The 17,337-nt window shown below is 39.8% G+C and overlaps 1 protein-coding gene across 6 annotated transcripts in view; it reads left to right on the plus strand.

Annotated features, from left to right (window-relative positions):
* Positions 1-554: 554 nt before the first annotated feature.
* Positions 555-17,337, plus strand: part of ubr5 (ubiquitin protein ligase E3 component n-recognin 5) — a 91,675-nt gene continuing 74,892 nt past the window's right edge. For all 6 annotated transcript variants that reach the window (XM_062980121.1, XM_062980124.1, XM_062980123.1 and 3 more), the window contains exon 1: positions 555-889. In XM_062980121.1, the coding sequence (XP_062836191.1) occupies positions 828-889 (62 nt within the window). In that variant the 5' untranslated portion in view covers positions 555-827. The remainder of the gene's footprint in view (positions 890-17,337) is intronic.

Below are 17,337 nucleotides of genomic sequence, written 5' to 3' on the forward strand. Positions count from 1 at the left end.
ATAATAATAGAGGGGCTGGGGGAAGCAAAAAATTCAAATATTCAGAAAATAGGGTACGAAAGAAGCAGTCGCCTCACAGAAGGCCTCAAAAACGTTGGAAAATGGCGTCCTTCACTCTGCTCAGTCAAAGGCAAACTGCAGAGCGTCGAAACCTCATCTGAAAGGCCGGCTCTTATCCTCATTTCTGCTTCTATTTCCCAACGTGTTTCTCTTTCGTCCTAGCAACGCAGAGGGCGAAGGCATAAAAGGAGGCGCCTCCCCAGAGTGGGCGGCCTCTCAAACAAACGGAGGGAAGGAAAGCCAGAAGGAAAGACGCCCGCCCCCCCCTCCGTCGCCTCTCTCCCTCCCTCCCTCTGTCGCCTCCCGCGCCCCACACTTAGGCGGCGCGCGCACCTCCGACGGAAAACATTCCCCTGGCTGACGCCATCGCGCCGAGTCCGACCAATCCCGGCCGGGTTCACATCGCAGGGGCCGCCTCGCCAGTGAGAACCGAGGCGCCATTGGCTGCCGCGCGCGCGAGCTCGCGAGGGAGACGTAACCCCGCCCATTCCTCTTTCCCCGGCGCAAGGAGGGAAGTTAAGATGGCGGCGCTTGTGAGAGTCGGGTGCTGAGCAGCGGCCCTTTCCCCCCGCTGCTCTCTCTCTCTCGTGTGTTTCTCTCTCCTCGAGTGCGAGCGAGGCCCCGAGGGAGGCTCTGAAGGAGCCACCAAGCCCCCTCTCTCTCGCCCACCCGCCCACATTCCCCAACAGAACCCATTTCCTCCTCCTTGTGCGCCCGGCCCGCCTCCCTCGAGTCAAGGAGGAGGAGCGAGAGAGACGGAGAGGAACATGACCTCGATCCACTTCGTGGTGCACCCGCTCCCGGGCACCGAGGACCAGCTGAATGACCGGTGAGGAAACAGAGGCCTGTTCGCCTCCCCGCTTATAACCTCGCGAAGGGGGGGGGGGAGGAAGGGGAGGGGCCTCGCCGTGCGCTTGGGCGGAGGGAGGAAGCCCCCCTCCTCGCTATGTAAAACAGGCATGGGCCAATTTGAGCCCTCGAGGTGTTTTGGACTTCAACTCTCACCATTCCTAACAGCCTCGGGCCCTTTCGCTTAAGCGGCTGAGGGGCAAAAGGAAAGGGCCCGAGGCTGTTAGGATTGGTCGGAGTTGAAGTCCAAAACACCTCGAGGGCCGAAGTTGGCCCATGCCTGCTATATAAGGTGCGACAGGGAAGTAATCGACTTGCTCCCCCCCCAAAAAAACAAACAAACAAACAAACAAACAAAAAACTGGGAACTTGCATCAGGGTAGTTGCGCGCCTGTAAAATGCTACACCTGCTTAATTGTACTTATATACACATTCCCTTCAGGCAGGAAGCAGTCAGGCTTTGAAGCTGCAAGGCCATTCAGTGCTAATCAAGGTGGCTAATTGCAACATTCAAATTTGCCTCCAACAGACGAGAGTTCTTTCTCGCACCCTGGACATTATTCCACAGATATATTAACCCCACCTGCTTAGTTTCCAACAGACCTCACAGCCCCTTGAGGATGCCTGCCATAGATGTGAGCGAAACATTGGAACATTGTTATCTAGCCTGTAAAACTCACAGCAATCCTATATACTCATACATACAGACAAACTCATTAAATGTTCAATTAGCTGGAACTCTCAAGCAACCGGTAAAGAAATCCTACCAGTTTTCTTTATATGTAAGTCCTCAATCGTACTGAGGACCTACATATAAAGCAGGTCCTCAGTTAATTGAAACACTCATACATAAAACGTTCAGTGAACCGGAACTCTCAAGCAACCGGTAAAGAAATCCTATAAAATAATACCCACACACATCAATGTTTGATGTTTGATGTTTTGTTTTATGTCTGATATAACAGGTTGCATTTTTAATTTAATTTTAGTTGTTAAGTCATAATTTTGTTTTTATATGTTGGGTTGTTAATTTTTGTTATTATGGGTGTATTGTTGTGTTCAGGCATTGAATGTTTGCCTTTTATCTTTGGAATCATCCCTGAGTCCCTCTGGGGCGATAGGGCGGAATATAAATAAAGGTTTATTATATTGTTGTTATTATTATTATTATTATTATTATACATAGGTATAAAGTAGGTACATTAAATGCTCAGTTAACTAGAACTCTCAAGCAACTGGTACAGAAATCCTACAAAATAATACCCTTACACGTATAAAGTAGGCTCTCACTTAAACTGAAACTATTAAGGAACTGGTAAAGAAATCCTACAAAATAATAATAATAATAATAATAATAATAATAATAATAATAATAATAAAACTTTATAACCCGCTGCCATCTCCCAGAGCGACTCAGGATGGCTTACAAAGCACTCAATGGTGTAACACACAAAATACAAAAATTGCAGGAACAATAACATAAAACAATAACCGCCAACATAAATATCTCAATTCACAAAACCCCCTGGTTAAAATCAGTAAAATACAGCAATAGCTGTAGGTATAAAACAACATTAGTCAGTTTCACTCATGTAAAGTGCTTGGTGAAATCTGTGTGTCCTCATATATTCATTAGGGGCATCTTAATATGGTTGAAGGCTTGTCGAAGCAACCATGTCTTCAGTTGTATGTGGAAGGCTTGGAGAGTGGCGGCTAGCCTGATCTCCCTTCGGAGGGCATTTCAAAGACGGGGCCGTCACCGAGAAGGTCCTCTCGTCCCCAACAACTGCCCTTGGGGCGGAGGTGGGGCCAAGAGGAGGGCCTCCACGGAAGATCTTAGCCCCTGTACCAGTTCATAGAAAGAGATACGGTCTCAAAGATATGCTGGACGCGAAGCATTTAGGGCTTTATAAGTAATAACCTGCACTTTGAATTGTGACTGGAAACTCATTGGCAGCCAGTGGAGCTTAATAATACCTTAATAAATAAAAATACGCTCAGTTAACTGGAACTTGCAAGCAACCAGTAAAGAAATCAGGGTTGTTGTATGTATTTCGGGCAATAAAGAAATCCTCTGAAATAATACCTTAAACATATATAAAGGAGGCTCTCAGTTAACTCAAACTCTCAAGCAACAGTAAAGAAATCCTATGAAATAATACTTTACACACATATAAAGTAGGCCGTCAGTTAACTGAAATGATCTTACACAAAATGCTGAGTTAACCGGAACTCTCAAGTAACCCTACGAAATAATACCTTACACACATATAAAGTAGACTATCAGTTAACTGAAACACTCAAGTAACCAGTAAAGAAATCCTACAAAATAATACCTTAATAAATAAAAATTAAATTGAAATCTTTTTTAAATCACACTGTAAAAACTGTGTTGCATTATGTTACTTATGTCTCTATTTGCCTTTTTAAAATGGCTGCATTTCAATATTGATATCAAGCCAAAACAGTGTTTACAGTATGGTAATAGTAAGGGGTATGGATCAATTTTTAATAGTAACTCTCAAGCCATCAGGAACTACTTAGGGAAAAAATTTTAAAAATCTATTTTGTATTAAATTTTATAGTGTAATGTAATGTATACATTTTGTAATAAGTATTTTCCCTATATATGGCGACTTTTGGGACACATTGTACATTTATCCAGCACCTACCAATCCCCATGGATACCAATTAACTGTATACTGTGTATATGCTTGTGTGTGTGTGTGTCTATCTATATATATATCAACAGAGAGTTGGAAGAGACCCCAAGGGACATCCAATACAACCCCCTTCTGCCATTCAAGAATACACAATCAAAGCACTCCCCACAGATGGCTATCTAGATTCTCCTTAAAAACCTCCAGAGAAGGAGACTCTATCACACTCTGAGACAGCTTATTCCACTGCCACCAGCTCTAACTGTCAGAAATGTCTATAATGTTTAGATGGGATCTCTTTTCCTGTAGTTTGAACCCACTGCTCTGTATTCCTAGTTTCTGGAGTGCCGGAAAATAAGCTTGTCCCTTTCTCAATATGACATCCTTTCAAATATCTAAACATGGCTATTTTGGCCTTTTTTTCTCCAAGCTGAACATACTCAGCTCCTTAAGCCTTTCCTCGCAGGACTTGGCTTCCAAACCTTTGATTATTTTGGGAACCCACCACTGGACACATTATAGCTTGTCAACATCCTTCTTGAATTGCAGTCACAGTGTCCCAGGTGAGGTATGCACGCACATACACATTATATATTGTAATAAGTGGCACATAAGGAGTGCAATCTTATGTACGTACTGATGCTCCCCAATGTGTACACACTTTAAAGTTTATAATTTCAGATTTTTAAAAATTGTAACACCCCCCCCCCCCATGTATATACCTTTTAACAGTTTATGATTCTGGTATATTTTTTCCATCCCCTCCATGTATACACACCCTTAAACGGACTGGTGATTCCAATGGTAGAGAAATGTCAGATTGTAAGGGAAACTTTAAGGGAGGCTTGCAACTCAGTGCAAGGAAAGGATTGCTGTGCAGGATGACAGTTTAGATATAAAATTGGTATTCAAGATGGAATTTGTAACTTTGATTAAATCTTTATTATAATCTTTTAAACAGAGGATGGGGGCCATTTGTCAGGAGTGCTTAGATTGTGTGTTCCTGGATAACGGATTGGACCAGATGAGTCTTGTGGTCTCTTCCAACTCCGGTTCAATATAAATGTATTTATTTAGTCTTCAAATAATCAACATAGCGATTAGATGTTCAATGCTATATACATCTTTTAAGGGGATGCATTTTATTTAGGCACACTATTAACTCAGCCCTTCTAATTAAACATGAAAGGCTTTTTTCTGGACACATGCCAGTTGGTCCCTAAAAGTGCAAAGGGTGGAGGTGAACTTTGACCTTTTGATTCTTCAAATAAAACTGTTGCTTAGATAGCAGCTTTGAGATATCCCATGCACTATTAAAAAGTGTTGGTATAGCTATCTCTCACGAAACAGCCTGTTTCTTGTTTCTATATGTGTACTGAAAACCAGATGTTGGATTTTTTAAAACAATAGCTGACATTTTATTTTCTGAAATATTACAAGGGGCTTTCTAAATAATAAATATACACAGCTGATTTCTTCATGTTATCTGGAAGAAGTTGCTAATCATGACTGGAAATGGGAAGAACAAAACAGGAGTAATACAATTTGAAATCCAATAATTTTATGGCAGGCGGTGCAAATACAAACTAGTAGTGGTAAAATAGCACTTTTTTGTTTTCCCTGGTATTTCCTGGGGAGTAATTCATGGTAGAAATAGTTTTGATTGCAGTGGGATTGGTGACCTTGCAATATCTGATTGGAAGTATAATGCAAGCACAATTGAAAGCTTAAATTGCTGACTGGTTTAAACTTCATTGTATATTCATTTTTTTCTAGTACAACCCCTAAAGAATTTTCTTTCAGTTAACCTTTTAGATATAGCTTCCTCGTCTATATATATAAAAGAGTGATGGCATCAGGGCAGTGGACAAAACAACAAAACTACAGGCCCCCCAACCTCGAAATTTGACAACACAACCCATCATCCACGCCTCTAGGTTGATACAACAAAAAGAAAAGAAAAATAAAGTCCTAATTAGAGGGAGAGCAATAATTGTTTTTATCCAATTGCTGCCAGTTTAGAGGGCTAATCTCTGCCCACTTCGTTGCCTAGCAACCAAGGGACAGCCAGGTTTCAGTTAGGGGACAGGCAAATTTAGGCCTCACTTAGGCTTCTTCCACAGATTATCTAATTTGCACTGGAATATATGGTAGTGTAGACTCAAGGTCCTTCCACACAGCTATATAACCCATTTATAATCTTATATTATCTGCTTTGCACTGGATTATCTTGACTCCACACTGCCATATAATCCACTTCAGTGTGCATTTTATACAACTGTGAAGAAAGGGCCTCATATAATCCAGTTCTGAGCAGATAATATAAGATTAGAAATATACAGTAGACTCTCACTTATCCAACATAAACAGGCCGGCAGGATAAGTAAATATATTGGATAATAAGAAGGGATTCAGGAAAAGCTGATTAAACATCAAATTAGGTAATCGTTATACAAATTAAGCACCAAAACATCATATTATACAACAAATTTGACAAAAAAGGTAGTTCCATGCGCAGTAATGCTATGTAGTAATTACAGTAGAGTCTCACTTATCCAACACTCGCTTATCCAAGGTTCTGGATTATCCAACGCATTTTTGTAGTCAATGTTTTCAATATATCGTGATATTTTGGTGCTAAATTCATAAATACAGTAATTACTACATAGCATTACTGCGTATTGAACTACTTTTTCTGCCAAATTTGTTGTCTAACATGATGTTTTGGTGTTTCATTTGTAAAATCATAACCTAATTTGATATTTAATAGGCTTTTCCTTAACGCCTCCTTATTATCCAACATATTCGGTTATCCAACATTTTGCCAGCCCACTTATGTTGGATAAGTGAGACTCTACTGTACTGTATTTACAAATTTACCAGTAAAATATCACAATGAATTTGAAACACTGACTACAAAAACATTGATTATGAAAAGGCAGACTGTGTTGGATAATCCAGAACATTGTATAAGCGAATGTTGGATAAGTGAGATTCTACTTTGATATGAAATAATTTCTAGGATAGAATAATGCAGAACAATATAATCTCTAAAACCAGGACAGTAATAAAGAAATAAATAAATAAAGAAAGTAAATAAAGCAAGGAAATTGGAAATTCCACAAAGGAAACAATCAGGGCCAGCTAACACCTCCCAAGAAAGGATTCTTCCAGAAAGGAAGCTGAGAAGGCAGTGAAGCACTATGTATTACCAAAGTCATTATTATTACTATCATTACTATCCTTACTATTATTATTATTATTATTATTATTATTATTATTATTGTGTTGCGGTCAACCGTGAAAATGAATACAATCTGGCTCCAAGTATTCAAAAACACTAAAATCAGAATATAAAAAAATTAATGTGGTATAATAAAACAGAACAATACAATCTCTAAAATCAGAACACTAAATAAAAAACAACACTCTGAAAATAGGGGAATTCCACACAGAAAACAATCAGGGCCAGCTAACACCTCCCAACAAAGGATTCCCATCATCAAAGTCTGGCCAATCCTCTGTTTTCTCAGGGCCACAGACAGTAGAAGCATATAAAATATCGCAAACAACACCACTCTGAAAACAAGGTAATTCCAGACAGGAAACAATCAGGGCCAGCTAACACCTCCCAACAAACAAATCACTCAGGGAGGAAACAGCTAGGCTTTAAATCTGCAAGGCCATTACATCCTAATCATTTTTCCTAATTGCAGCATTCATACTTGCCTCCAACAGACAAAAAAAAACAAAACAATCAGAAATATTGTATATTCACAACCTTTAGGAAATAATGTCCCCTGATGGCACAGCATGTTAAAGCGCTGAGCTGCTGAACTTCTGGACCGAAAGGCTGCAGGTTTGAATTGGGGTAACTGACAGAGCCCCCACTGTTAGCCCCAGCTTCTGCCAACCCAGAAGTTCAAAAACATGTAAATGTGAGTGCATCAATAGGTACTGCTCCGGTGGGAAGGTAACGCCGCTCCATGCAATCATCCCACATGACCTTGGAGGAGTCTACGGACAACGACGGCTCTTCGGCTTAGAAATGGAGATGAGCACCAACCCCCAGAATCATACATGACTGGGCTTAATGTCAGAGGAAAACGTTTACCCTTTACCTTAACTACCACCAATTCCTCAATACTTTATTTCCCATACCACCATTCTTCGCCACAGCAACGCGTGGCCGGGCACAGCTAGTTGTTAAATAAATATCTACAGAGATATCTTGTTAAATTAATTTGGATCTTCTCCTTAATAGGGCACAAGCCTGTCTTGGAATTGTGAGATGTAATCATATACATATTTATTCAAAGGTAAGGCCCCACATGCTTAGTGGGCCCTACTCCCAGATGGATTTATCTAATTTGTCGTTGAAAGAGAGCATGAAAAGCTTAATAGTGGAAGAGTAATGGTATAATGATGATTGTGAGGACTGCATCTCATCCAATTCTTTTTACTTCCTTAAGTCTAGACTAGAAAGAAGAAATTATTTGATGGGTGTGGTTTCTTTCTCTTGAATGACCTGGTGACACATTTTACACTGCAGAAAGTGTCATGTGCTGAGAAGAGGGCTTGCTTTGAGATGGCAGCAGAATCAGGCATGGTGTTTCTAAAATAGTGCTGCAAAATGGTGACAATAACACACTAATAGTGTGAGACAGATACATGAACATTTTCCAGTAGAGAAGGGAGTATATCCTACATGTTGGGTTTTGCTTCCCAGTTGCTCTTTATAGGCAGGAAAAAGGAAAAGATCTCCTGATTTTACCATCTGTGTGTGTGAGGGGAGAGCAGCCTTTTAGAGGTCAGTCTTTTCCCTACTGTCTTCTGGTTTCCAGGCCTTCAGGCTAGGGCCCTTCCAGATTTCAATTTACCATACATTTCATTCTTTCTCTGATCTCTTTTGGTTTTGCTCCCCTTTCTTCTCTAATTTGTGATCAAACAACAGCAGCACCCTAATAGTGTGAGTTGAATACATGAGCATTTTGATGTATTTCTGTGACAGCAATAGATTAAAAAATCCTTTAAAATAAGTTCTACAAGTTTTTGGTGGGATTCTCCTCCCATTAAGCATTGCTGATTTTGCTGCAATATTTCCTCTTCTCGATTGAGGGGCTGTTTATTCTTTTGTGTGATATATTAATATACATCTTGAGAATCTCTTAATCAGAAATGCTTGGGACCAGAAGTCATTTGATTTTTTTGGAATACAGTGTTACTACTTTGCAGTTCGTTTTTGCAGATTTGCTGTTTTGTGGTTTTTCAATAAACTAAAAGAATGTTATAAACCATAAAATTTTACAATTTACAGCCTAAGGAAAGGGAGGAAGGAGAAGCCGAAGGGAGAGAAAAGGAGCCCAAGCAGCAACGGGAGGAGAAGGAGGCTATTTATTAACACATGATTGGTTGATAAAGACTTAAAATAGTGTATAACTACTAAAATAATGTATAAATATATAGCGTCCCTACTTCGTGGATTTTCACTTATTGCGGGTGGTCCTAGAACCTAACCCCTGCGATAAGTGAGAGAACACTGTATCTGTATTTGACTACATGTATATAATGAGATTTTAGAGATGGGATCTAAGTTTAAACACAAAATTCAATTATTTTCATATACATCTTTATACACATTGCCTGAACATAATTTTATACAGAATATTTTAATAGTTTTGTGTATCAGACAGCAATTCATGAAGACAATTTTCTTATGCCAGTGAATTATTATAAATGTATGTGAAGATGGCAGATATTTTTGTGTTTCATGGGGTCTTCCTTATCGTTCATACCTATAAACATTCAGGATATCGTGCATGGTTCTCTCTGTGCTCTGTTTTATTTTCACAGCACCCCAAGAGGTACATTACACTTAGGGGAATGATTGACACAAATCCACATAGTCATTTTCATGAATGGGTGGGGTTTGAACTTAATCTTACACTTAAACAGCTGTGCCATTTAACAACCTGGACCTATAAAATGTTCTAATTAATTAATGATTAAAATCTCACTATTGCAAAACCAGCTTATTTTTCAGTACCTATTGCAGTATCCTTAAGAAAGAATTTGCTATCAGAGGCAGATGAGTATGTTAATTTTGCTCTGAATCATAAAAGTGTTTAATATTACATACCTCTTTGAGTCAAAGACCTGTCTGTGACTTGAGATCATTATGATTTAAGAGAGGAAAATTTAGACTTTATTTCAAAAAAGTTTTTTTTCCTGGAGCCTTTGAGAGCTTTTGAAAAGATTCAGCGTCTGTGACTTGCTGAGACTTTGACAAGATTCCATTTTTGTTTCATGAAAGAGAGAGCAGAAAATAGAATGAAGAATAATTGGCAGTTCATCCCTTGTTTGTATTGGTGAACCTCCATTTTCTTCTTAAATAGCTTTTGTATACTTCTGTAATATGTTTTGAGATGCTGCCAGGTGCATTAGTTATTTGCTGACTTGTTTGATCAGCAGGCGGTAGGATATGGCTGTTAATTTGGTTATTCTGCAGAAGATAAGGATTGTGCTTTATCAGATTGGACTGGTGTACTATCTTTGTTCATGAAATATACCATATGTTATCTTATCATAGTATGGCTGTAGCATTATGCCTGGCCCTATCAGTTGTAGCCAAGATTAATGTGTGGTGGGGCAGGGAAATGCAGTGTTGTAATGTGAGATGATACTTCATGTCATGTGGGAATGATGTCTTACTTGATACAGGAAGCTAGTTTGGTAACAGCCTACCATTTCCCCTGCTGCAGGGCTGGGAGAGGTGGAAGTGTAGCCTTCAACCCCCCCTCCCCTTTTTGGCAGCATTTAGTGCTTTCCCCATTTTTAAAAAGATATGTAGTTTACAGCTGAACTTTGATGGCAGTCTAATAACACTTTGTAGTTTGTGGGGGAAGAAACTAAATTCCTTATATTCAATATCAGGTCCTTTTTGGTTCAGTATCAATATTTAGTATATTCAGTGTCACAATAATTAAAGTCAGTTAATCTATGTACATTTTTCATCTTTATTTTTGCATGAGTATAAAATTCACAATAATGAAGTATGATTCAACGACATAGCTGTATTGGTCTGGATTTGTATGCAAAAGGATATGAGACTAACTGAGAAAGATGTTTATAGCATAGGCTTTTGTAGATTGCGTATACTTCATGAGATGCATGGAATGAAGTACCTGTGGACAGATATTTCTGCCCTTGAATGAGCAGGTTATGTGTATGTATAGCAATATAAATGCAAAACCTGTGGGTATGATGATAAGTCAACAGGTTTCGTTTGAATGATGGTCATTTATGGACAGGTGTGGGAGGGTCAATACTGCCTAAGGCCAAGATGACTAGCTGCCCATATGAATGGTGGAGTGAGTTACTGGAATATAGTATGTTCCTGGTTGGGAAGCAGAAAGGAGACATGATAATATGGGCAAGAGAACCCTCATGAGGTTGGAGTATTAAATAGTGTTCTAGTATGGAATGCTTGGAAATTTTCTGGAGCAGATTTTCAAGCATTTGGTGTGAGAAGATAGGAGAGAAGTGGAAATTACTACTAGATATGAAAAACTTTTTTACTCTATACCAGCATTACAATCCTTTTCATCTCAAGCTATTTGATGTGGGGAGGACTGGCAGTGTTTTTCCAGTGTGTGAGAGACATGTACCATATTTGTATTAATTGGCTATAATTTTAAAAGTCAAAGATAAGAATGAGGGAAGAAGAATTTTTCTGCAGAGGAAATTTCAGAGGCCAGAGCGAAGAAGGGGCAGTCAGGAAGACAGTTCCACCTCGTCTCCTGTTCCATCAGTTGGAGGCCTTTCTCCCCAGCAATATGCTATGCTGATAATATAGTGTTATATAATTGACATATATATTATATTGTATATAATATACAATATAGTGTACAATAATATAAAATATATAATGTTCTATATTGTATGTGCATATGATGTTGATGATATTGTTGTAATGTGATGCAATGTGGTGTTAATAATACAATTTGGTAGTATTAATTGTATGTTGCATGTTGCATATGGTGTTGCTGGTGGTGTGGTGAGGTATGGTGATGTGTAGTGCTGGTGTTTTGCTGTGCTGGTACTATGACTTATTGTATGTACATATTTGCAAGCCGCTCTGAGTCCCCTTCGGGGTGAGAAGGGCAGGATATAAATGTAGTAAATAAATAAATAAATTCCACAAAGACAGTGCTGCTGTAAACCTACTCGTCTTGGGGTGGTGAGGCATATAAGAAGGTTTTAACTGAAGTCCTGGATTAAGGAAAGGGTCATAAAGGAAGATGTGGTTTTTGGGTGTGGTCCTGGTCCCAAGTCATTCAGCACTTATAGAACAAAGAAATCAAAATAAGCTTCAAGCCAGTGTAATTTGCTGAAGATCTCATATATATATATATATATATATATATATATATAGATAGATAGATAGATAGATAGATAGATAGAGATATATATATATATATATATATATATATATATATAGATATAGATATAGATATATATAGATATATAGATATATAGAGTCTTTGTAGTATTTATGAGGCAACAATCAACCATAGCTGACAGATTACACTAGCTGCATCTTCTGAACATTTTTCAAGGATACTCACATGCAGAGTGATGAAGGTAAATAAAGGCATGGATTACGGTAGGCAAATCTGCCATCTTCATAAACATATATAGCTAGCCGCCAACCAAAAATGAGCTACGGTACTCCAGGCCACAATAGTACATGGATCTCCAAGATCAGAGTCAGGCCCAAGACCTGACAGCTCATCTAGAACATGTTCCAATCCCACACCTTCATTTGACTGAAAAGAACTTCCAATTTCTCATTGCACACAGAAATTTTTTTAGAACATCCACATCTTTGATACCACAGAGAGAGAATGAAGACAGATTATCATGAGCACCACCAGCATTATGGATGGTCTTCTTTAATAGTTTCATGTAGATGTTCTTAAAATGTAGGACAATATTGAGCAATGAAAACCCCCATAAACTAACATCTGTGTGACCACTATTTTGGTCATGTGTGTTGGAAATGACAACCTTCTTCAAGCCTCCTCTAGTAATGTTTATGATCCTGTTGCTTATTTTTTCCTGTATGTATGTTCTGGCATGCAGCTTCCTTTACTCTATGGCTTCTGAGAAATTATAAAAGGGGCTGCAGACCGCATGTGCACTCTGCTCTCTCTCCTTTTGACTATGTGACTTGTTGATAGCTGTTTTGTTACAAGAGAGATGCCCTGGCCAACTGGCACAGGGAACCACCTGAAAGATATTTGGAACTGGACTAATACGTTTTGTATCTGTGTATGCTGAACATATGAAGGTTGTGAGTATACCAAATATGTTTTTTTTTAAATCAAAGTCTACTTCATTTTTGTTTCTTGAGTGCATTATATAAAAAGTTGTTTTATGGAAGAATATATATTTTTGGGTACTGAACAACATTTCTTAAGCTCTGCCATTTTTATGCACTGGCAAATCTCTGTTTTCCTAACAGTTCAAAGATAACAGGTTATTCAGTCTAACAACTGAAACCATTGCCTTGCCTAATTATATCTGGTTGTATACCACAAGAGAAGATTCTGCTCTAAAAGGGTTTTTGGCTCTTTTCTGAAAAGTCATGCGTTTTGAAAAAATTATGAGCTCCAAAAGGTGTTTTTCCAAAAAGTTATGAATGCCATTTTCCAAAAAATGTGCAGCTAAAAAAGAGTGAAACTATGCCGAAGTCCAGCCATTAAGTTCTGTATCAACAAGATGATGCTATGAGTAATAACAGATGTTCTAGTTTGTAAAATATAAATACAACCAACCAAATTTAATTATAATATAAACGGAAGGAAGAATGAAAGTAATCTCTTAGCACTGCAGCATTATTTATTTCATTGCAATTCTCTTCGATTGTTTTTTCTGTGTAGTGCCTTATAACAGGTGAGTATAAGGACCTGTCTTTTTTGTAAGGGTTGTTACCTCTCAAGGATCCACTTATGAACAAAGAAAGGGGAACGGCAAGAAGGACATTCATTTTGAATCTTCAGTGTAGATTGGTTTATTATATGCTGAAGTTTTTACTGTCCCCAAGAGCAATATTTTCCTGTCTTGATTGTACTTGGCATTTATATATAAAAGGGCTGAATAGGAGGAACTGGAAAAGGGAATCTGAACAGTAGGAATATCTTTCACAGATATGTTTTTTTATTTGAGTCCTGGAATTGCATGTTTAAGAAATCCTAGAAGAAATGCTAGTGGAATTGTATAAGTGACATTAAACTGCTTAATTGCACAGTGTAGATGCCCTCTTAGTTTAAGTTGATTTCACTGAGTCTCTTAGATCAACACACAAATCTGTACTCAACCCAGCATTCGCTATATAGTGGAAGAGGGGATCTATCCAGTATACTCATGTATAATTCTAGAAATTTTAGTAAAACAATCAACTGCAAAAATATGATTTGACTTACCCATAGGTCACTTTAAATACTGTACCTAAATACTTATCAAAAAAGGATCAATCTATAAATCGAGTGACAAGGGACAAGAATTTAGTCCATCCTGGGAGAACCTTAAAAAAGCACTCACTCCCTGTGATCTCTCTGCCTTGGTGCTTTTTCTGGCCTTTATGAATATGTTGGTGGAGAGATGGTGGTGCCGGTCCAAGATGGCTGGCACCCTAAGCCAATATTGGCTTTTCCCCCTCTTGATGGAATGACCCTTGACTGATCCGCAGGTCATATCAACATCCATAATTTTGGTCCCCAAACCTGCTCTCAATTTAGACACGAGCCCGACTTACACATGAGTATATCTTGTACATTTGCATGAGTGTATTGTTTCCTTTCTGAATACCTGCTATTTCAGCTAAAATAACATCTTTCAACTGGCTATGTATTTTAAGAAAGAGTCTCATAAGGAAGCAGTTGTTCATTATCTTGCCTACTTTCACAAGTACTTGTCGAAAAAGCTAGGAAGTGAGACCTGGCAATTGAATGTTTATTCTTGACTTAATTTTGTAGTTTGGTGTTTGTAAAGATGAAAAGGATTTCTTGAAGTGTTTGACTTTCTGGTTTGTGAAATATAAATGCACCCAGTAAAAGCATGTTATGAAGACATGATTGGCCAAAATAAAAATCTATTGTAAGTGCAATAGTCATATATGAAGGGATTATTAAAGGCCTAAAAGATCCCTGTTTTATTCAGGCATCATACCAGACTGTTAAATAAAAGGGATGGGGGACTTCTTGTATTTTTCTGACATATCCTCATCTGGCTCACCCTTTAGAGTAGGAGTCCTCAAAATTTTTAAGTAGAAGGCCAGTTCACAGTCCCTCAGGCTGTTGGGGGCCCAGACTATCTATATATATAATAAAAGTGAATGTTTGTATGTTTGTGCCAGCATTTTGATTGGTCGGGCGATGTATGTGCCAGCGTTTTGATTGGCCCGCTGGAATATGGGCCAGCTTTCTGATTGGCCCGCTGGAATATGGGCCAGCTTTCTGATTGGCCGCCACTTTCACAGGCCACTGGGACCCCTGAGGCAAAATCTACTACCAGCAGGCTTCGTTCGGCCTACTTCTCTCCTCAGAACGATGTTAGCTTTAGTACAGTTAACAGCCTTCGGCCTACACTTTTGTAATCCAAAACACCACTGCCACTACCAGGAAGGCTGGAACTGGACCAAACTTGACACACATAACACGTAGGACCCATGAACCCACTGACAATGGATCTGGACCACATAGACCCAACATGGCCAACTGTGCATACTGATAATAAAAAACTTTGGGTGCTAGGAATTACAGTTCACTCACACATTCACAGCATTCTGAATCCAACTAATGATGGAAAATAATTACGTTTTAATGCTTCCTTTTAAACAGTGGTTGTGGGTATGTTTATGAAAACTTCTACCCCCTCACCTCACCCCCTTCAGCGCTTCTACTGACATGTCTCGGCCCTTGCAGGCTGCTAGGCCCTGCTAGGCCCCAAAACAGGGGGCCATCTTCAATATTGTTCCAAAGAAGCCAGCTTTTCCCTGGCTCATTGGGACACTGTACTATTCACAGCACACTAAAGAGAAAATAATGAAATAATAATGATCTTTTTAATCTTTCCTTTTAAGGATGGTTTACTCCCCCCCCCCTCAGTTTTTACTGAGGCAAAAAACTACCACAAAGAGGCTTCGGCCTACTAACTCTAACAGGCTTTACACATACCGTCCCATGACCTACTATACATCCGGGCACTGTTTGGAGTGGGATGGACCATGGATGATGGACTTGCAGATGGGAGTTGTAGGTCACCGGCCCCCACTGAACCCCGCTATGTGTTATTTATACTACTATTGCTTGATGTTATTTTTATGTTTTATTTATATGCTGGATGTTACCACGTGGCTTAATGACCTTGCAAGCCACTTTGGGTCCATTGCAGAAAGGCGGGGGAGAAATATCAGAATTAAATAAATACATAAATAAATGTTTCAGTCGTATGTATGGTTGGAATGACCTTCTGTCGGGGGGGCTTGGATGGTATCTTCCTTTGTGGCAGACAGGGCTGGACTGGATGACCTTCAGTGACCCCTTTCAACTCTAGGGAGTCTATCTGTCTCCCAATCGTATTTATGACTGGATGGCCATCTGTCAGGAGGGCTTGGATGGTGTCTTCCTTTACAGCAGAAGGGGCTGGACTGGATGACCTTCAGAGACCCCTTTTAAATTTAGGAGTCTATCTGTCTCGCAATCATATTTATGACTGGATGACCATCTGTCAGGAGGGCTTGGATGGTGTCTTCCTTTGTGGCAGACAGGACTGGACTGGATGACCTTCAGAGATCCCTTTCAACTCTAGGAGTCTATCTGTCTCCCAATCGTATTTATGACTGGATGGCCATCTGTCAGGAGGGCTTGGATGGTGTTTTCCTTTACAGCAGAAGGGGCTGGACTGGATGACCTTCAGAGACCCCTTTTAAATTTAGGAGTCTATCTGTCTCCCAATCATATTTATGACTGGATGGCCATCTGTCAGGAGGGCTTGGATGGTGTCTTCCTTTCTGGCAGAAGGGGCTGGACTGGATGACCTTCAGAGACCCCTTTCAAATCTCCCAATCATATTTATGACTGGATGACCATCTGTCAGGAGGGCTTGGATGGTGTCTTCCTCTATGGCAGAAGGGGGTTCGACTAGATGGCCTTTGGGCGCTCCTTCTAATTCTAGGATTCTATGAAAGCCTTTAAACCAGGCACGGGCCAACTTGGGCCCTCCAGGTGTTTTGGACTCCAACTCCCACAATTCCAGACAGCCTACCCCATGATGTACTTTATCTCCTGGTGCTGTTTGCGGGATGATGGACCATGGGTGATGGGATATGTAGTACCTTCATCCAATTCACCTCCCACAGGCCATTGTGATTCCCATCAATGACGAATCTGTACCAAACTTGATACACAGGTGCAATGTGGCCCCCTTTACACCCTGGTCCGGTTTGGCGCAGGGTGGGCCATGGATGATGGGATTTGCAGTACCCTCACCCGATTCACCTCCCACAGACCACTGTGATACCCATGAAAGATGAAACTGTACAATACTTGACACACAAGTGCAATGTGGCCAACTTTAAGTCCTCTTGCCGTTTGAGGGAACAACTGACCAGGGAAGATGGGATTTACAGTACCTTCACTCACTTCCCCAGACCACTGCGACCCCCACCAATGTCTGATCAAGACCAAACTTGACACATTGAGTC

This window comes from Anolis carolinensis, chromosome 4 (assembly GCF_035594765.1).
Source record: "Anolis carolinensis isolate JA03-04 chromosome 4, rAnoCar3.1.pri, whole genome shotgun sequence".
NCBI classification, from domain to species: domain Eukaryota; kingdom Metazoa; phylum Chordata; class Lepidosauria; order Squamata; family Dactyloidae; genus Anolis; species Anolis carolinensis.